This window comes from Penicillium waksmanii (assembly GCF_028829765.1).
Source record: "Penicillium waksmanii strain IBT 27052 chromosome Unknown utg000004l:1.0-5674109.0:1.0-5678898.0, whole genome shotgun sequence".
In the NCBI taxonomy this organism is placed as follows: Eukaryota; Fungi; Ascomycota; class Eurotiomycetes; order Eurotiales; family Aspergillaceae; genus Penicillium; species Penicillium waksmanii.
The window spans coordinates 2,430,758-2,450,354 of NW_026643251.1; the positions used below are offsets into that span (position 1 = coordinate 2,430,758).

At 48.2% G+C, this 19,597-nt stretch overlaps 9 protein-coding genes across 9 annotated transcripts; 4 read left to right on the plus strand and 5 right to left on the minus strand.

Moving 5' to 3' along the window:
* Positions 1 to 255: 255 nt before the first annotated feature.
* N7481_003718 (uncharacterized protein) lies at positions 256 to 3,066 on the plus strand (the record flags this gene model as incomplete). The annotated part of the gene is made up of 4 exons (XM_057262937.1): positions 256 to 1,667; positions 1,723 to 2,468; positions 2,529 to 2,729; positions 2,795 to 3,066. The coding sequence occupies 4 exons, from the start codon at positions 256 to 258 to the stop codon at positions 3,064 to 3,066; spliced, it is 2,631 nt and encodes an 876-aa protein (XP_057124598.1).
* Positions 3,067 to 3,152: 86 nt separating this feature from the next.
* Positions 3,153 to 5,532, minus strand: N7481_003719 (putative C6 transcription factor; the record flags this gene model as incomplete). The annotated part of the gene is made up of 4 exons (XM_057262938.1): positions 3,153 to 4,430; positions 4,500 to 5,196; positions 5,258 to 5,352; positions 5,413 to 5,532. The coding sequence occupies 4 exons, from the start codon at positions 5,530 to 5,532 to the stop codon at positions 3,153 to 3,155; spliced, it is 2,190 nt and encodes a 729-aa protein (XP_057124599.1).
* A 438-nt stretch (positions 5,533 to 5,970) lies between these two features.
* N7481_003720 (putative MFS transporter) lies at positions 5,971 to 7,836 on the minus strand (the record flags this gene model as incomplete). Its single annotated transcript, XM_057262939.1, has 4 exons — positions 5,971 to 6,640; positions 6,700 to 6,955; positions 7,007 to 7,420; positions 7,488 to 7,836. The coding sequence occupies 4 exons, from the start codon at positions 7,834 to 7,836 to the stop codon at positions 5,971 to 5,973; spliced, it is 1,689 nt and encodes a 562-aa protein (XP_057124600.1).
* An 878-nt stretch (positions 7,837 to 8,714) lies between these two features.
* N7481_003721 (Short-chain dehydrogenase) lies at positions 8,715 to 9,936 on the minus strand (the record flags this gene model as incomplete). The annotated part of the gene is made up of 4 exons (XM_057262940.1): positions 8,715 to 8,851; positions 8,930 to 9,064; positions 9,131 to 9,790; positions 9,849 to 9,936. The coding sequence occupies 4 exons, from the start codon at positions 9,934 to 9,936 to the stop codon at positions 8,715 to 8,717; spliced, it is 1,020 nt and encodes a 339-aa protein (XP_057124601.1).
* Positions 9,937 to 10,546: 610 nt separating this feature from the next.
* N7481_003722 (uncharacterized protein) lies at positions 10,547 to 12,099 on the plus strand (the record flags this gene model as incomplete). Its single annotated transcript, XM_057262941.1, has 6 exons — positions 10,547 to 10,619; positions 10,669 to 10,743; positions 10,804 to 11,150; positions 11,202 to 11,314; positions 11,375 to 11,525; positions 11,581 to 12,099. The coding sequence occupies 6 exons, from the start codon at positions 10,547 to 10,549 to the stop codon at positions 12,097 to 12,099; spliced, it is 1,278 nt and encodes a 425-aa protein (XP_057124602.1).
* A 509-nt stretch (positions 12,100 to 12,608) lies between these two features.
* On the minus strand, positions 12,609 to 13,471 carry N7481_003723 (glutathione S-transferase; the record flags this gene model as incomplete). The annotated part of the gene is made up of 5 exons (XM_057262942.1): positions 12,609 to 12,695; positions 12,750 to 12,941; positions 13,009 to 13,119; positions 13,170 to 13,323; positions 13,401 to 13,471. 5 exons carry the CDS (start codon positions 13,469 to 13,471, stop codon positions 12,609 to 12,611), a joined length of 615 nt encoding a protein of 204 aa, XP_057124603.1.
* A 614-nt stretch (positions 13,472 to 14,085) lies between these two features.
* N7481_003724 (uncharacterized protein) lies at positions 14,086 to 14,451 on the plus strand (the record flags this gene model as incomplete). Its single annotated transcript, XM_057262943.1, has 1 exon — positions 14,086 to 14,451. The coding sequence occupies one exon, from the start codon at positions 14,086 to 14,088 to the stop codon at positions 14,449 to 14,451; it is 366 nt and encodes a 121-aa protein (XP_057124604.1).
* A 770-nt stretch (positions 14,452 to 15,221) lies between these two features.
* N7481_003725 (putative oxidoreductase, FAD-binding) lies at positions 15,222 to 17,214 on the plus strand (the record flags this gene model as incomplete). Its single annotated transcript, XM_057262944.1, has 2 exons — positions 15,222 to 15,679; positions 15,771 to 17,214. The coding sequence occupies 2 exons, from the start codon at positions 15,222 to 15,224 to the stop codon at positions 17,212 to 17,214; spliced, it is 1,902 nt and encodes a 633-aa protein (XP_057124605.1).
* A 98-nt stretch (positions 17,215 to 17,312) lies between these two features.
* On the minus strand, positions 17,313 to 19,298 carry N7481_003726 (Zn(II)2Cys6 transcription factor domain-containing protein; the record flags this gene model as incomplete). The annotated part of the gene is made up of 2 exons (XM_057262945.1): positions 17,313 to 18,476; positions 18,648 to 19,298. The coding sequence occupies 2 exons, from the start codon at positions 19,296 to 19,298 to the stop codon at positions 17,313 to 17,315; spliced, it is 1,815 nt and encodes a 604-aa protein (XP_057124606.1).
* Positions 19,299 to 19,597: the final 299 nt, after the last annotated feature.

The window sequence follows — 19,597 nt, forward strand, 5'->3', positions numbered from 1 at the left end:
GATACGCACGTCTTTCCTTTCTCCACACTCCGCCGGCCAGACGACGATCTTCACAATGAGGGCCTAAACCTTGGAAAACAGATCCATATATTTTTCAGGCAGCTGGATTCGTGTTCCCCAACATTCCGGGGCTACAGAAATCGCATGATCGGCCCCGGGCGATCCTTGGCTGTGCAACTAATGGTTGTCCCGGTCCCGAATGGCAGGGCATTCATACTTGAGCCTCGACCTTGAGCCTCGGTGACCTAAGCCAAAATGTCTTCGCGAAGAAGAACAATCAAAAAAGAGACCCCGCAGCGCCGCAAGATCGCTTTAGCATGTGAATCATGCAGGGACAAAAAGGTCCGATGCGACGGGGCGAAGCCGATCTGTGGGCCATGTGCTCGACGGGCGTATCCGATAGACCGGTGCGTATACAAGATTGAGAATGCTCGGTCAGCAAGCAATAATGCTTATCTCAAGGTGCTGCACAAACGCATCCGAGAATTAGAGAATATTTGCGCACAAAATGGAGTTGCTGTCCCGGCCCGAATCCCTGATGATGAGGAGAGGGGATCTGATGATGGCCAAGAGAGACAACCTAGTGCAGACACGCTGGACCATGAGTCTAGAACATCTGTGGCCGTGGAGGGTCTGCTAGGCCTAGGCTCCAATACCGAAATACTCAATCAGCTACGTCCCTCTACGGTACCCACGGTGCCGCAAATGGGTGCTCAGCTGAGACATCGGCCTTCTATACCATCGACACATTCAAGCCTGGGACATCCAGATGCTGATCCAATCTCACCTCATCGATCACTTGCTCCTTATGAAACTGGGAGGGCATCTTCGGCAAATCCATTTCCTTCCCCGTCTATCAATTCCCATAATGTCACAGCCATGGGAGCAATATCTGTGGGAGAAGATGGGGAGAGTAACGAGTCACCCAGGGAGCAATACTACGGTAACTCTTCTGTAGCTTCCTTTATGCGCCTTGCAAAGGACTCAATGCCAATACGATCTTACCTTCAAACCCTCAAACAGATGGAAGGCAGCACGCCGAGTGGTTCTTCTTACCGGGACACAGGGCTGTGGCGAGACTGCCTGACGCCAACGCTGGGACTACAATTCGATGATTTTTCACTGCCTCCTCGCCCCCTGGCGGACCACCTTTTGGAATGCTATTGGAACCGAGTGCATTGTCTATATCCCTTTTTCCATCGACCAAGTTTTGAGCAAGCTTATGAGAATCTGTGGGGATCTAGCAAATGGCCCAAGCCTCAGCTGCCAGAACTAAACATTGGCCTTGGTGGCTCATTTGATTCTGGTCATCAGTCAATTGTCTTTCATTGTGCACTGAACGCTATCTTCGGCTTAAGTTGCCATTTTTCTGACATACCTGCCGCTGAGCGCGAGGCAGCCGCATACTCATTTTTTCTCCGATCGAAGCGGTTCGTCGGTCTTGACCTCCTAGACATAGGTACTATCGGCGTTGTACAGACACTCCTCATTATCTCCCTTCTTTTACAAAGCACACCCTATCCTAATAGATGTTGGAATGCGATCGGGCTTGCTTGTCGGGTGGCCCAAGGACTGGGCCTGCATGAAACTGCAACGCAGCAATCCATCAACCCCTTGGAGCAAGAAACCAGGCGCCGTACCTGGCACGGATGTGTGATCATGGATATGTATGAGCCTCCAATCCGCCTAATTTTCAGTTTCGTATCTGACATTGAAACCTAGGATCGTGAGTATGACTTACGGTCGCCCAAGCATGACATCTCATATTTCACCTGCTTCTCCCCCGGTCATGAAACCCGACCTGCAGTCCGATGACCCTTGTGCACTTGCCGGGCAACCTTGCGATCATAAATCGGGTTACATGACATTCTATGTCTCCACAATTGAGCTTTACAAAATTCTCGAAGCTATCCTGTCCGACATATACAATGCATGGCAAAGTCGATCGAACCACCATCGACCCTTGTCTCATCGGGGAACGAAGCATAGCAGCCTTGATGTCATTATGGAACTCGACGACAAGCTTTCCACATACGAAGCCAACATTCCCCCCGTACTTAACTGGACGGGTATACACCCACCACTCAGCCCAAATAGCCATCAAGATCCAATCTTCAAACGCCAGCGTAACGTCTTGCGAGCAAGGTATTCACAGCCCTTCCTTCCCGGTAGAAAGCTACAACAAAATAACCTAATCAACTATACCAGATTTATACATCTTCGTCTTCTCCTTTATCGCCCCATGTTCACACAACTCTGCTCTGACGATCGCATGGACTTCGCTCGGCAGACAGGTTCAGGCTCGGACTCGGAAAAACCCACGATCGGACTGGAGAAAAATGTCATTTACAATTCCATGTCTGTAAATTGTGCAGCTGCTTGTGTCAGGGCAGCTGTGGAACTGGTGTCACATGTCCACGCCACGTACAGGACATCATTAACAGACGCGTGGTGGTATAATGGCTTTTGTATGTCCTTCCCTTGACCCTGCCCTGGCAAGAATTCACCTTCTAATGTACGAACCACAGATACATCGACTGCAGGATTCGTTCTGATCATGTCGTATTCGTGTCGCTCTATCCTCGACCAGATCGACGTGCATGCCGTGGACGAGACATGGCGGAAATGCGAGGAGGTTCTGACAACAATGTCCTCATTCAGTCTCTCTGCCCGCAATTCGCTACAGTTCCTGCAGGTTACGCACCAACATATTGTTCAGAATTATACAGGTAATGGAAACCACCGCCTCGATTTTTCTTCGATTATTTAGAATGGCTGTCTAATACAGATACAGGTGCCCCCCGTAACGATGATAACGCTTTTGCCCCGAACCAAGTACACAGAAGTAACAAAAATGCCGATCGGTCAGATGTAACTTCTCATCTTGCCGAGGGAATTTCAGAAGAGTCTGGAGTGCGTGACTCTGAGTCCACTGGTCCAGCCATTAATCCGTTCATGAGTTGGGATGAAATGGGTCTTGGTCAGGAGGATCTGGGATTTTTGGGCAGATTTGATCTTCCTGATCTTGCGACCTGGTTTTCTGACGTGCCAGATATGTTATCATGATACTGTGCATCAGGCATAGCACAGGGGTTCTTAAATGATAGGGAAGAGAACTACCTCTTTATTTGAATTACACATCTCACTTCTCATCATAATGCATCAAAAAGAGTAGAATCAGCACCATTCCAGAACGTTCCGGACAAGCTCTCTAGTGTCTCAAAATCCGGCATCCACAACGGATCGCTCTGGTTCTGGTCAATCCACGGTGCAAGTTGCAACGCCATCCTAACGGCATGGTCACTATCATCGTCGGGATAGACCTGTGTCCCAAAGCCGGCGGTATCTGGCGCTAACCCGGTCGGGTTTTCCGCGGGGAGCCTTTCCCCACTTGACATTCCGGGAAAAGTAGGGTTTAGAGACGCACCACCATGTTGTGCTGTCATGAGCTCAGCCATACCTGCGTTCCGAGCAGTTTCGTTGCCTTGCAGCTTCTCCATGGCTGCATTAACGAGGAGCTCGAATGCATCGCGGTATTTCTTTACCCAGGCCGCTCTTTCACCCATGACGAAGAGCACTGTTGAACAGGCCCGGATATCATTACTCATGCGGACAGTCCAAACTTGATCTGTGTGTGTCCATAACGCGTATAGGAGAGTGATACCAGCCATGAAGACGGTTTGTACGGCGAGGAATGAGTGGCCGTATTCAAGGGTTTGGTGGAGACGTTTGTGGGACTGACAGATTTCCCCTGCGGCCTCGAGACAGATCTTGTAGTATGGGTCTGTGATCGGGAGAAGAGGGAGGAACGGTTGAATTAGGAGCCGAACGGCGCGGTTGTAGTGAAGCATAGGATAGTCGAGATCCGAGCCAGAGAATCGGAGGAGAGCGGACTCTTTCCATTCTTCAAGCTCGAGGTATAAGGGGTCCATTTTGAGGCGGAGGGAGGAGAGCGGTCTGTCGGCGCGGTATATCTTATGTTGAATTCGGGAGTCGATGCGGCGGAGTTTGAAGAGGTAGATTGCAAATGTGAGAGTGGTTGTCTTTCCCGGTACTTGCGATGCGGTTAGAAGGGCGGGATCTTGGATGTCATCATCCACGTCTATTGGTAAATCGAGGTCGATGTGGCGGTCGGAGATACTAAAAGGACGTCCAAGAGACATCGAGACCACCCTTTCTAAATAGTAGACTGTCCAGAATAGTCTCCTTCGCATCTGAGTGGTGAATGGATCCATGTTAATTTCGTTTGCCTTTCGGTGGAGACCGAGATCAATAGCTGTACGCATTGCCAGCCCGATCATGTACCACATGCCATGGCTAGAGGCAGTACGGAGGTGGTATACAACGAGGAGAAGCATTGCCTCGATGTTCTCAATAGAGCGAGCGTCGCACATTGTGGGCACATACTGTAGCGCAGATGTATAAAATCGCTATCAATTCCAAGGTTGTTAGTCATAAAGAGCTTGAATGTGGCCGAAGTTGCGGCATTTGGATTGTACCTCTGGTGCGGTGTATGCATATTTGTACTTCTCACTAAATTGAAGCATCGTTGCGCCAATAGCGTAAACCAGATTCAGTTTAAAGATTGCAAATCGATCCGATCTCGTGAGATCTCCACGTTTTGTCTTTGCTAACCGCCAACGTTCTTCGTGAAGAGTCCATATCTGCTTGCGGTCCAAAAATGGATAACGAGAGTGCAGTCTTATGAAATAAGTTTCTAGCATCCTATTTCCCATTTCTTCTGTTGGCGGTTCGGGCAAAAGCTCGTCTGCTCTTTTACATCGGTCTCGCATTCGAGGGCCACCGGCCGGAGGGGTTGCCGCAGGACTCAACCCGCGATTATTTTGCGGGTTGCTATTTATTGCTGAGCTTTGCTGGGGCTGCATCCGTGAAATAAACTGATTCCAGACGCTTGTTTGTACCATTTCACCCAAGTTGGCGGCTAGGGACAGACCGGAGCTTGAGCCCACATAGGCGGGTGCTTCGGATGAACTCAAGGCAAGGAGTCCCACAATCTCTCCTACTGGGTTATTATCCAGGCCAGAGGCCGTTGTTTGTGGTGTTGTGTGACTACCCTGCGGAGACCAAACAGAGGCTGGTACATTTGGGGCTGCATTGTGGCTGGAGGACGATGGGTCAGGCTGGACCAGCTTGCCCTCGAGGAATGCCACTCTTTCTTCCAGTGCACGTGTGTAGCTTGGGTATCTCATTAGCAATTAAACCCTGTCAGTCTCGTTCTTGTTCATTCCCAACTCACTCGTTCTGACGGTCTGCATCTTCGCGCACGCTCGACTTGTCGCACGTGACCCCTGCTTTCCGACAGTTTGAGCAGGTCGGATATTCGTTGTCGCACTGCACCGAAATTATCAGCTATTGGTTTGGTCTATTCCAGGGCCAGGGTGCTTAGCAAACCTTTTGTTTCCTAGTCTTGCAGCGTGTGCAGGCTGTTCGTCCGCGCTTGCGGGGATTGAAGTCCTTCGAAGCAGGACTGGTCTGCCTGGATGACTCCGGGCTAGGGCCGACAGGATACATAATGTCGCATTGTCTAGATGTGAGAGGCCCAATCTTTTTTCAGTCGGGACAGACAAACTTCGCTGGGCTGAGAGTATCTCAATGTGGCAACGGCAATGATGGAAGCCCTGGAGGTTTGAAGCGGCGACGTTGGAAATGCGGAGAGCGCCAAGACAAACAGCAACCATCAGCCAAAATAAAATGAATAATCACCATGCTTATAAATATCATATAGAGAACATTAGTATTCGCCTACCTTTGATCAGGTAAATTATTTATGTAGAGCCAATCAATATCGTATTATTCTATATTCAAATGCGGTTTTAGGTGTAAACTAATACTATGCGCTTTTATGGTATCGAACGCTGTGTAACTATCAAATGATGGAAGAAAAGCAACAGAACTTCAAGCAATAAAACATACGACAACCAATACGCAGGTGCATGTTTCTCTTTTGTCTTAATTTTGGTCCGGGTTAATTTTCTCGTCCCGCCCGGCGAGGGACTCAGCACGAGATGGATGCAGCGTATGAGAGTCGGCTGCAGAAGTCATGGAGTTCTGCCTTGTCATTACCTCCTCGCCCTGGTGGACTTCATTTCCTTTGGGTTGCTGATCTGTAAGGGAAGCCTCTGCATCTCGCTCGGCCTCGACCTTTCGCTTCTCCTCTTCAATCTCCTCGGGTGACTTGACGCGTTCGAGGCCACGGTCACGAATGAACGCACATGCAAGGAAGCACACCCCGATAAGAGGAACCTGGAGAATAAAGACAGAATGGGAGGCCTTGCTATAAGCAAGCAGGATTTGTGCCCATTGAGTATCAGTGAGACTGGATCGCGAAGGGAGCGAATAGGTGGACTCGGTCAGATAGGAAAATTCGGCAGGAAGTTGTGAGCGCAGAGTAGCCTGCAAAATGGCGGCGGAGATAGCGAGACCGCATGCTCCCCCCATGCATCGGAAGAAATTGCGGTTGGAGATGGATATGGCGCGATGCGACTTGGTACAGTGCGCCTGCAAAGCGACGAGTGTGGGTTGAAAGGTGAAACCAATCCCGATACCAGTGATCCCAACGCAGACAGCGATGACAGCCGGGTGTGTTTTGTCGTCGAAGCGAAGCATGAGGCCAGCTCCTCTATGGTGGCTATTAGAGCATATTCGAGAATAGTATTGTTCCAGTGAATGGGCACTCACAAAGTCCAGAGACCAAACCCCATCCATATGATTTCTCCATAACGCTTTAGTCGGGAAATATACTGGCCAGAGCAGATAGAGGCAATAGCCTGGCAGGCCACCATCGGCGAGGTCAAAGCAGCGGATACGATGGGAGACCAGCCACGGGCATTCTGGTAGTAGAGCGGTAGGTAGTAGAGGTACGCTTGATACACTGCCCCGAGAAGGAAACTCTGTAAGAACAGGGCAGTGATGACTTTGCTTTTGAAAAAGACAACTACATTGGTGTCAGCGGGGCCATTCAAATCAAGAGGGTCTTATAACGTACCTGGCAGCATTGGCAATGTTGCCACCTTCCATTCAATGAAAGCAAAAGCGACGAATGCACAGCCTCCGATGACAAGCATTGCTATCACCATCGGCGAATCCCACGGAAAGTAGGACCCTCCTCCCGAGACGGGAATCAAAACAAAGATAATTCCGATAGATGATGCCAGGACACCGAACCAGTCAATTCGATATAAATTCTGGCGAAAGTCGCCCTTTTTGGCGTTATTCGGGATCAGAAAATATCCCACAATAGCTGAAATCGCTGCCAGAGGCGAGATCAACCAGAAAAAGCCACGCCATGTTGATCGCTCAATAAATGCTGCGGCAATGAAAGGACCCATGATATTTCCCACGCCAAGTGACGCGCCGAGTATGCCTTGGTACTTTCCTCGCTGCTCGAGGGTGACGACGTCTGACACAATGATCATTGTTAATGAAGCAACGCCCCCACCTGCCACACCTGCCAATCCTCGAAAAACGTAGAACATGGCTGGGTTTTGCGATAAGCCACACAACAAATCTGCTATGCACAGCAACACTAGCGCCGATATGTAGACAACCTTGCGTCCAAAAATATCCGACAGCCGGCCATATAGGACCGTGAACATGGTATTCGCGATCAATGAGGAGGTTCCCGCCCAGGAAATAGTGTCCTGGGCGCCCCAAATCCCGTGCGATTGTGGGTAATGTGACGCTGATACCATTCTGATCCATGCACATAATAAGTAGGGAGGTAGCTAAGCCAGTGAAAACAACCATGAGCTGGGCGAATGGGAGAATGTTTGTTTGGTCGTGCAAGGCCTTTTCGGCCTCGCGTTGTCGATTCATGATTGAAAGTTTGGCCCTATTGTCGGCGATCCTGGTAGGTTGGCTTCAGATATCCAGTGCTGTGGCAGATTCCAAACACGCGAAAGAATCCACAAAAGACCTTCGAGACGGAACGTAGCGAATGAATGTTGAAGGTGGAGCTCAAAGATCTCTGCATACAGCTCCGATGGGCGAGGTAGGCGAGAATTGCATTACTTCGTAGTGGGAATCTGTTCGAATAAGAGAAATTGAGATTTGAAGAAAATAATTCCCGTCATGTTGCAGTCACCAGTGGCATCCGGCACATCGGCAACTCGTTCTTAGTCTCAATTGGAGATTCGCGCCGCTCAACAGGATTTGAGTCGGATATGCCTCCGATGCGGGCAAAAAGCCCCTGCATCTTGTCCCAAATCTGCACCGGTGGACTACAGGCCAGCCGCCGTCGGTTTAATTCCGCGTCATCTCCGATATGGTTGGCGCGCCAAAAACACCGAAGTGGAGTCGCCACTTCGGACCTCCGGTCGGACATCCGCATTGAGTCATTACGGAATAATTCTCACGCGACAATGAAAAGGACCTTTTAACTACATTCTAGATTGTTGTTGGCAAAGGGTGAATTGAAATGTGCTTAGCAGTGCCTAACTATATGCGATGCTATTGCTGAACGAGCAAAAAGCCATGGATCTACTAAAGCACCGAAGTACTCATACTCATCATTGTCAATTTCTCGGCAGGGAGATAGCAGCTACTAGCACTTCTTAGTAATTAGGAGATGGAAAGCGAAGCGGTGTAAGATGAGACATTTGTGTTGATTCTCTCATTTGACCACGACCATGCGTTGCGGGCCACGCGAACAATGCGTCGGAGCATCCGATATGCCCAATCTAGATCTTCGGACCTCACAGATCAAACTTCGATCCTACTAGCTCTTCGCTCAATTGAAAGAGTCTCTCAGCGGCATCCATATTTACCGCATGGGGTGCAGTTTTGGCGAATTGACAATCACTTAGATATATAGCCGATGGTTCGGAGACCTCTATTGCGTTATTAGCAGTGGATATAGTTATCTAGGGATCTTCCTTCCAACTTGAAGGTCTAGAACCTTGGAACATACCTGTCAAAGCGGGGTCAAATGCAGCTACAAGCATTGTAGCTCCACCTTGATCTGCTGATTTCCAGACATTGCTGGTCTTCGACATCGTATCATGGCCGGCATCATCAAGGCCCCGACTTAAGCCAGTCCATATAGCTATATATTTATCAGCATCGGAGGGAATGGAATCTACGGATTAAGCTATTCCAAGGTTTAACTCACAGCCAGGGTGTACACTGTACGAAACAATCCCGGCAGTGGCTAGGTGTCTTGTCAGATAAACCGTGAAGAGGATATTGGCCGCTTTGGACTGTCCATATGCTAGCCATCCATTATACCCATCGGCCGTGGGGCTAAACATGGGCGGCAAGCCATCCGGGGGTCTTTCATCAACAGGGATTTCTTTGCCCTCAAAGTTATAATCATGGAACCGAATAGGAGATAGTCGATGACCGGCACTAGTCACGTTGACGACGCGAGTGGATCCCCTGCCAGAAGCTTTCGCAGCATTCTTCAGTTGGGTCATGAGCAAATTTGTAAAGAGAAAGTGTCCGATATGGTTTGTCCCAAACTGCATCTCGATTCCCTCTTCTGTTGTCTCGCGGTCAAGTACCATCATTCCGGCATTGTTGATTAAGGTGTCGATTCGATCGACTAGACCCTGGATTTTCGATGCCGCCGCACGAATTGATTTCTGAGAGGCGAGATTCAAGGCAATCACCACTATGGAAATATCTGGATTCTGTTCTCGGACAGTCTTGGCCACCTCTTCGACTTTAGTCTCTGTGCGCGAGGCAAGAATCAGGTTCGCCGGATTTTGTTTTCCTATGGCAAGAGCGAGTGCTTCGCCCAGACTATTGGGACCAACGCCCGTAATGATGACTAGGGTAAATTTTATTAATTTTCATGTCCTGAAGAGGCTAATTCATTCGGTGCTTACCATTTTTGCCTCGGATATTGCTCGCGAAGGTCTCCGCGACTTCTGTCGCGGTGGTTTTCTCATTGAATTCAGGGTGTGAGGTAGCCATCTTGCTGTTTCTATCTTCTGTAACTGGTAATAACCTTTTCTGCCATATTTCATGGGATTATAATGGTATTATAATGGCATCTATATCTTTTCTTTTTCCAAAAGAGATATATTCCCTATTGAGAGACCCCGCAAGGAGCTGCCAAGCCCATTCAAAAGCCCCACAAGCTGCAACGCTCTTCTCCCCGGTGCATGTGAGGTCGAAACGGCATATGCTATCTGGTATTCAAGCAATTGAATATGGTGAATGGCACTAGTATTTGCGGGGGTGCGGGGTGTTATGCATCAAAGGCCACAAGGTGGCTTTGCCCCCATAGCCCCGCAGAACGATGCTCCACATCATCTACTTCGGCTACAATGCAGAAGATTTATTGGCGTTTGAACTCGGTAAAGATGGCCGGAGCCCTTACCTCTGAGCGCTTTTGGTATAGTGTCCGGCAGTTGCGATTTTTCCAGTCCCGCCTGAAGTTGGGGTTATTCCAGTCGACTGGAGGAAGATCATTACGCTATCATCCAATTTAAAGTCCGGATGTGCGGCTTATCGCAAGACAGTCTCTGTTCATACTCAGCGATCAATAATCACATAATTTCCAACAGATTGATCACATATCATGGAGACCTCAAAACCTCCAAGCGAAGTAGGATCGGAGCCTTCTGGCATCAAGGTGATCGTTGTCGGGGCGGGTATGAGCTTTTACGGTGTTCTTGGCGACAATTTCTAACTTGGGTAAAGGTTTCGGTGGTCTAACCGCTGCAATTGAATGCCATCGACAAGGGCATGATGTGGAAATATATGAGTCATTTCCTGGTTAGTCTGGTCGACCTGCATTGAGAAAGATCGCGCTTTAACAGATTTTGGTATTTGCAGAACTTAAATCACTTGGCGACATCATCTCTTTCGGACCTAATGCTGGTCGCATATTCCGCCGTTGGTCAAATGGAAAGATTGCGGATCGTTTGAAGCCCCTCAGTATTGACCTAGAAGGTCATGGCTTTAAGATCCACAAATGGACCGGCGAGCTGGTTCATACACAGAAAGCACATAACCCGGACCCAGATGCACCGGTTTTCAACGGTCATCGTGGTGAGCTGCACACGGTGGTTTTCAATTATGCCAAGGACGAGCTCGGTATTCCAATCCATCTCGGCCAGAGAGTTCTGGAATATTTTGAGGATGAGAATCAAGCAGGTATAGTTCTGGAAAGTGGAATAAAGGTGCGGCCATACAGACCCCTAAAGTATGGCCATTTTGACTCATTCCATTAGGTCATCGGCGATATGGTTATCGGTGCAGATGGTGTGCGCTCCAAAGCACGCGAGTTGGTATTGGGCTATGTTGATAAGCCCAAGTCAAGTGGATACGCCGTTTTCAGAGCATGGTTTGTTGTAACTGAGACCAATTTCTTTTTTTTCAATACTGACCTTTATCATTCTCAAAGGTTCTCTAATGAAGATATGATTCGGGATCCACGAACGAAGCATTTTTGCGAGAACGGAGACACATTCAATGGTTGGATTGGCCCGGATGTACACTTTTTGTTTTCCACTATCAAGAATGGACAAGACTGTTGTTGGGTTTTAACGCACAAAGTGAGTTGTTTATCTGTCTGGGCCGTAGAAAGTCATTAACAGAGTGAAATTTCAGGATGACGCCGACATTGAAGAGTCATGGTCTTTCCCAGGCAAGCTAGAGGATGTATACAAAGTTATTGAAGGATGGGACCCGATTTGCAAGGCAATTGTTGAGAAGACTCCTTCGATAGTTGACTGGAAGCTTGTTTATCGCGATCCACTACCACGTTGGGTGAGTGAACACGGACGCATTGCGTTGCTTGGAGACTCCGCACATCCGTTCCTCCCAACCTCAGCGCAAGGAGCAACGCAAGCAATGGAAGATGGAGTAGTCCTGGCCGTATGTCTGAAGCGCGGTGGAAAAAATGGTGTGCCAGCTTCCGTTAGAGCGTATCAGGATATTCGGTATGAACGAGTCTGTGCTGTCCAGAAGACAGGCGAGACTACCCGCGACCTGTGGCATAAGGCAGACTGGGAAAAGGTGGCAAAGGATCCTGCGTCAATCCAGATGCCTCGTGAGGATTGGATTTTCCGATTTGATGCGGAAAGAAATGCGGAAGAGGTTTTTTCTAAGGTTGTTGAGGTGAACTGAACTTTTTTACTCCGGACCCGAGTGCTTTCCCAGGTTTCCGCCCATTTCACGATTTTATATTATACATCAGGTGCAAGAATCAAGTTCCAGACCACATTTTAATCGCCTTCTACTTGCTCGTAAATCATAACTCAATATGGGCTATCAGAAGGATCAATTAGTACTAAGTTAAGTATGAGTAGAGAGCTTAATAGCTTGGGATAAAGTCGAGGGCTGACCGAGCATTTTCCTTGTTAAGATAGATATTCAGGGTCTTTACTTGGTGTACCAAAAGGTGTTGATATGAAATCCGATAAATGAAGTAAGAATTACTAGTATGTCTCGACATATTGGAATATCTTGACTTATAGATAACCGTAGAGATATATCGTATCCATGGTCCATCGGTATTTCTTTGTCAAAATCCATATTCATAGGTGGTCCTCCAATGAACGACAGAAAGTAACTTCATCGAGCCTTGCACAATAGTCGCTACTCGCAGCAAACCCGGTGGCAATACCCTGTCGGCTTCACTTATTCTTTTTGATGTAGTCGGCGATTCTGGGTCTTTTCTCAAAGACCGCCTCGAGCTTAGCTAGAGCCTCTGGCAGGACCGACTAAAAGCACCATAGTTAGCAAGCGGTTTAGATCAAAAGCCAAAGTTGTCATACCGGAAGCGTTCCAGTTCTACGATCGTTATCGATAGACTGGTATATCGCGAAGTCGACGTAGGTGATCTTATCACCCAATAGATATGGCCCCTCAGAATCCGAGTAGTACTGTGCGACAAGGCTGTAATACTCCGGCACGTATTTATCCTTGTACTCGGGCTTCTTTTCGCCTAGGTTCGCAGCCCATTTCGCCTGTTTCAATTAGAACTTTTGGTCGCACACTACTAACTAGTAGTCACATCTGAAACAGCAGACTTACTCTCCAATCAACATAGATATCCGAAACAGCGTCCACGATATATTTCTCCTGGCTTGTTTCCCCGTCATATCCGCCCAGGTCACGTGCGAGGTATCGTAGAATGGGAATGTGCTATTACTGTCAGTTATTTCTCCAATGCATGGGTTGAACTTTTAGCTTACCTGTATGAGGTTCTGGCCCTTGTATTCGAGCGCAGGAAGCTTGCCTGTCCGAGTGAGGCCCTGGTTTTTCAAGGTCTCGCTTTGCTGAGGCCATGTCGCATCCCACGGATAAAGAACGGTCTTAAATTCAACACCCGCATCTTTGAGGAAAAGACTTGATTTCGAATGTTATGATCAGCACGAAGCTCCGGTCGCGATGGGGTGACTATTGGGGTACTTGGGCGAACTCACTTGACAACTTCACCACGCCCTAATCGGCCAATGTCGAGGTAATGGTAGACTAGATCCTTAATCGTAGCCATAGTTTGTTCTGCAAAAGAGATCCTTGGGAAAAGGTGAGAGGGGCAATGATGAGAAATGCTATGAGGGGTTGGGGAAACAGAAACTGCTATATAAAGGTGAGGAGTCTCAGGATTGGGAAAGTCAATGGCCAGAAACTGTTACCCGCTTTATATTTCTGGGTAATAAGTCTACAAAATTCGGTTGGTGCCATCATGCGTGGACTCTCATTACAAATCGCGCATTCTTCTCCAGCTGTAATGTTGTTGTTTTGGGTGCTGAGCATTGTTGAGCGAGATAAGCGAGTTACGCGAGAAAAGCGAGAAGAACGAGGGAACTGAGGGAAGCTAGGAAAACGAGGAAAACGAGGAAAGCGAGGAAAGCGAGGAAAGCGAGGAAAGCGAGGAAAGCGAGGAAAGCGAGGAAAGCGACCATTCGCAACAGGCAAAGGATTTAGCATCAATTACTTCAGAACTTCACGGTTTTTATTCCAAATAAAGGCTTGATTATTTTCCACTTTGACAAGCACAGAAAAAAACCTTGAGAGCTCAAGTATCATCGCACAGCATCACCGCATAAGCACGTAAGTGGTCAATCCTCCTTCCCACTGTGGCTTACATTCTTACCGCAAAATAGAATGGCCTCAGCAAGAAACCCGGAATTGAAACTGTGGTTCTCACCCCGGGCTTGCTCCTTTGTCCCGCATGTTGCTCTGTGTGAAGCCGGGCTTAAGGCAGAGCTCATTCTCGCCGAGGTGGGGGCGAAAGAATTCAAATCGCTGAACCCAAAGGGCCGCGTGCCAGTTTTAGCGATTGGCGATGATATTATCACTGAAATGTCAGCCGTGCTGACTGGCATATCTTCACTCGCGCCAGAGGCACATCTCTCTTGGACAAAGCTCATTGGAGACTATTCGCGTATACGAGTGGCTGAATTATTTGTCTACCACTGCCCATGCGCAATCATTCGCGAGCGTCTGGAGAACAGAGAGATTCACAAATGATCCCAATCTGTATCCTTCAATCCAGTCCCGAGGAGTGGAGAACGTCAGGGATGTGTATGCACTGATCGAGGGAAAGCTTGCGGAGAGTGACTCGAACTATGCAGTGGGAAGCTCTTTCACAGTTGTTGATCCATTTCTCGTTCTACTTTATCTTTGGGCAGGAAGATTGAATATTGAGATGGAAAATACCTACCCCAAGTACACTTTGTATGTAAATAGCCTTTTGAGGAGAGAGTCGGTGATTGAAGCTGGCAAAGTTCACAGGAATCTGGCTGCATAGGGATTATCGAAGACCTCTAGCCCGCGGAAGGAACCAGATGGATGGACTGAGTGCTGTACGCCTATTTCAAGCAAACTTTTGGCGTGTTGAATTTATTGGAACTTCTGTTCAATTTGGTCGGATAAGGAATCACAATCGCAATGTGTGGTGAATGGGGAATGGGGGAGAATTCTCATCAGGCGCAGAGCAGATAATGTAACCCAAGGCCCGATCTGTCGAAACCTTGAACATAAGATACAAAAATAGAAAAACCGAATGTCCGCTGATTGCGCAACTCGAGCTTGTAGACCTCGGGGTTGGTAATTTAGTCAATTACTACACCATGGGGTTCCAGGCCGTGGTGGCGTTTCTATAAATGATGGGCCGCGCCCCTGCTAAAAATCATGATCTCATCGCCTTTTACTCTTTTTCTTCCCCAAATAATCCGACCGATCTCTTTTTTTCATAAGCTGACTGAGAACACCTTTTTGCTCCCACAGAAATTTCTCCGATGGCTGTCGCACTTCATGGGTGGCACCCCGGTGAGGTCGCCATACAGCGCCACCTCGGCTTTGCAGATGCGGTCAGCGATAGCTGGCCAATCGTCGCAAGAAGTATGCCAGATCAGCATCGTCTTTTCCACACGTCGAATTTGAATTTCATACCTGTCACCGCAATCGATAAACATGGCCGTCCTTGGGCTTCTATTATGGCCGGGCCAGGTGGCGAAATCGGCTTTGTGACGAGCCCAAGTCGCCAAACATTATCAATCGTCGCTAGTTTATGGGATGGTGACCCAATACTGGAAACTGTAGCTGCGTGGATGAAAGATTCTGGTATATATGAGACTGACAATCACCTGATTGCTGGTTTGGGTATTGAGTTCTCGACGAGGAGGCGCAACAAATTCGCTGGAAGGATTGATGACATCCACCCCTTGGGAACTCGAATTTTCGATTTGAAATCAATGTGAATGAAGCTCTAGGGTGAGTCATAACCTATTAATCCTCTGAACAATATCCGATTTTTGTTTGGCTTTGACTAACTAGACCATCCGCAGAAACTGTCCTAAATACATCAATGTTCGCAAATTGGTCCCATTCGCACACGCACGACCAAAGATCATTTATCAAGTCGAGCATCTGCAACCATCCCAGAGGCTTCCGCAGGATTTGGTTGATTTTATCTTGAACGCAGATACTATATTCGTGGGGTCTATTTACAAATCTCAGAAGTCTACAGCATCTCAGTTTCCGTCACACGCAGGAATGAATGCCCGAGGTGGCCTACCTGGATTCCTCCGGGTAAGCCCATCTGATGGGCGAACCATCGTGCTGCCTGACTACTCCGGCAATCGATTCGTATCAAGTCTTGGAAACATCGAGGCCACGGGTCTGGTTGGATTCACTATAGTCTCATTTACAACGGGAGATGTCCTCTACATGACCGGCACAGCCAAGAATATCATCGGCCAAGAGGCTCTCAAAATAATGAAAAAACATGCTGCAATCACGGTTATGCAGGTTTCCGGCTTCACTTTCGTGAAAGATGCCCTGCCTCTTCGTCAACAAGCCGGAACCTCGGTCGAGCGAAGTCCTTACAGTCCCAAGGTCAAGTACCTTGTTGAAGAGTCTGGAGAAGGATCAAGCGAGAATGCAGATTATAAAGCTGTATTGGATAGTGCGGTACAGCTATCTGAAAATTTGGCCGTTTTCAAATTCAAGGTTCCTCCGCACAAAGGATCAAAAAGGCTTGAAATCCGACCCGGACAGGCCGTCGTTCTGGACTTTATGGATTGGATTGGACCGCCAAAATACCAACACATGTCCAACGCCAAGCCAAGTCTCATCAATGATGACCGAATACGTACCTGGACAGTCTCAAGTGCCCACGAAGACGGTGAAGCATCTTGGTTCGAATTGACCATGCGCGAACTGAAAAATGGTGCGGTAACAGGCGCTCTCTTTGATATCTTGAGGCAATCCAATACGCAATATGGCACACCAATCACCCCAAGGAAACCTGTCGTCGCCGAAGTTGTGGGCATCACGGGCGACTTCTATCTTAGGCAAAATAATGTCAATGCACTGTGGGTAGCTGGAGGAATCGGTATAACGCCTTTTTTGTCAATGCTGAGTGCGCTTTCGACGCGAAATCGGTCGGGCGGGTGTGATAGTATAACACTGGCTCTGGCAACAAAAGAGCCAGCCCTCATGGTGGACCTACTGAGGCCGCTCCTTGCCCATCTAGCGTCGGACATTCGAATCGTGATTGATATTTTCACGCACGTGAATGGCTTTCAGCTGCCAGAGGATATAACTCAAAGGGAAAGCCAGAGACTGTTTATTCACCACGGTCGGATCCCCGCTGAGTACTGGATTAAGACTGCTGAGAATAAGAATGTACTTATTTGTGGTCCGGGCGGGTTCGGAGACTCGGCGACGGAAGGATTGCAAGCCGCTGGCGTGTCTTTGGAGAGAATACAACGGGAGGGGTTCTACTAATTATCCAGCTTCTATTAATTAAATGATGCCCATTAATAATGAAAAGTAATTTATATCATGCATTCAAAATCAACTTCCCAATCTGCTTAATGAAAACATCATGCTTCAACACCAATTTCAAGCAGAAGACGATTCCCAGCAATGTGGTCCTGGATCACTTGGTTCAAATCAAACTCTGTGACACAACTCCAATCCAACCACTTCTTCACAATAGGCTGTTCCATAAGCCAATTAGGAGAAAAGGGCTGCGGGTATATCTCATAATCCTCAATAGAAGGCTCAGAATCCTTGGTTGTCTGTAACCAGTGCGCAACTTTAGAAAGAGCGAATTGCGTGTCGTTGCCATTGTCACTTGAAGAGCCTCTGAGACGTCCATAATATGCTTCGAAGCTTCGACCGTCGATATCAGGGATAAAAACGGCGATCGTTCGCATGGAGGGGTGTACGAAATTTGCCCCATCGGAGGATAAATGCAAATCTCTCGTTTTGAGTTCTTCGAGCGATAACAGAAGATCAAGTGTTGCCGCAAATTGTTTGTTTTGGAAGATTCCCTCGGGGCCAACATTTTCGAGCTCCTGGATGATCCAACGAAGCCACGGGGCTGAAGGACAACAACGGCCCGCTAGATAGAGCAACGGTGAAAACCCAATTCTCAAGTTCTCGCACATTACCATTGATAGGGAAGAGGATCGATGCGAGATCGTCAAGGCGGTTCTTGTGTACCGCAGCAACTCATAGACATGGAAGTATGAATCTAATTCAATTTTGCGGTCTTGGTCTCCTAGAAGACATAACGCCCAGAGGAGACGCGCCTTGTAAAAGCTGTACAGCGCTAAGACAAGGCAAGACTCCCACGATGTATGCTTGTGGGGCAGTGGCGGAAATGGGAATTTACCCAGCCCCTGGTACGAGAACTCATCAAGGTCCGGTTGGAAGTCATCTGCTTTCATCGTTTGGAAGAGTGTTGAGTTGTATGTCTTCCAATCATCTAGAGCTTGTAAGAACGCTAGGATCTTTTCTCTCGACGCAGTCTTGTAATGTGCGGCATAAACACACCATATTAGGTGCTTGAGGTCAAGATCTGCGGAGGTGAACTCCAGAAGTTGTTGGATCAATATCGAAGAAGAGCTTGCTCCCAATTCAAAGAAGGAAGCAGGAAGATTGACCGTCAGCTTTTCTGCGTTCGACAGAAAGTTTGGTTCCAATGGGCTAGGAAATGGTCTCACGATGCGACATATCAACTCCAAGTCGCGAAGGGAGGACTCAACCGGCAAGATGAAGTAGCTGGTCGGGTGGTTGTCATGCGATTGCATTGAATGCGAATAATATTGGGTGACTTGAGTATGGCGAATGGCGGCCAGAATATTTCCGGAAATGCACTAATACCTGTCATTAATTTCCAAGGACGCCAATTAGGAAGAGTCTCGACATACCTCGATATACGCCATAAGAATCAAAACGCCTACTGCCAGAGGTGTAGGGCTCTTTGTCTGGTTTATTTCCCTTGATACCCCTTCAAGGGCTCTGATGTACGTCTGGATGGCAGCGATTTTCGTGTCTAATCCGCGGTCGCGGTCGCTACCACCTTGTTTCGACAATAACAAGGTTGCGCGATGCATAGAACCCAGGGCGACGATAGCGTCGAAAACCCATTCAGTCTCCCATGCCGCTTCACACAAGTAATCTCTCCAGAAATGAAAGCTCTTCGGTGCGAACAAGATCGTTGATGTTCGGTATAGATATTGGTGGTATCCCAACATATCGCGCGCTCGGGAGTGAGGCCGCTGAAATGGATTAGGATTGACCGGTAACGCCATCAAGGGCAATCCATCTTCGCGAGGTTTTGGCTGCAAATATTCATGATTAATGAGACTTGCCGGGGGTGGCGCAACACCGTTATGTGTCTCCGTTGTGGTTGTGCTTTGTCCCGGATGTCTGGTCTTCAGCCGCCGCTTCTCCGCGTATCCAGAACACTCTATATTGGCAACCTCGCAGCGTTCACAATCTGGCTTTCTCTCGTCGCATTTCACTCGTCTGGTGCGGCATGTCAGACAGCCCGTCCTCCTCCTGCGTTTCTCCGTCATTGTGTCCCGGATAAGACCAGAGGAGCAATGTTGGTTGGGCGGATTAACCAGGCTACCCGACTTCAAAGTCTGGCATATGTCTTACTTCGAGCCTTTTTGAAGTCTCTGTCCCTTCAAACAGGAGTTACAGATATAACTAGAGACACGAGGCGTTACCAACGTGGCAATCGGAAGTTGTCAGGTCGAAAAGCGATTAGTAATACAAATGTTGAGTGGCAGGAAATATTGATGCCTTAAATATTTGGCCGTAATTATATGCCACAATTATATTAGCTTCGTGCAACATCACTACTGTCTCG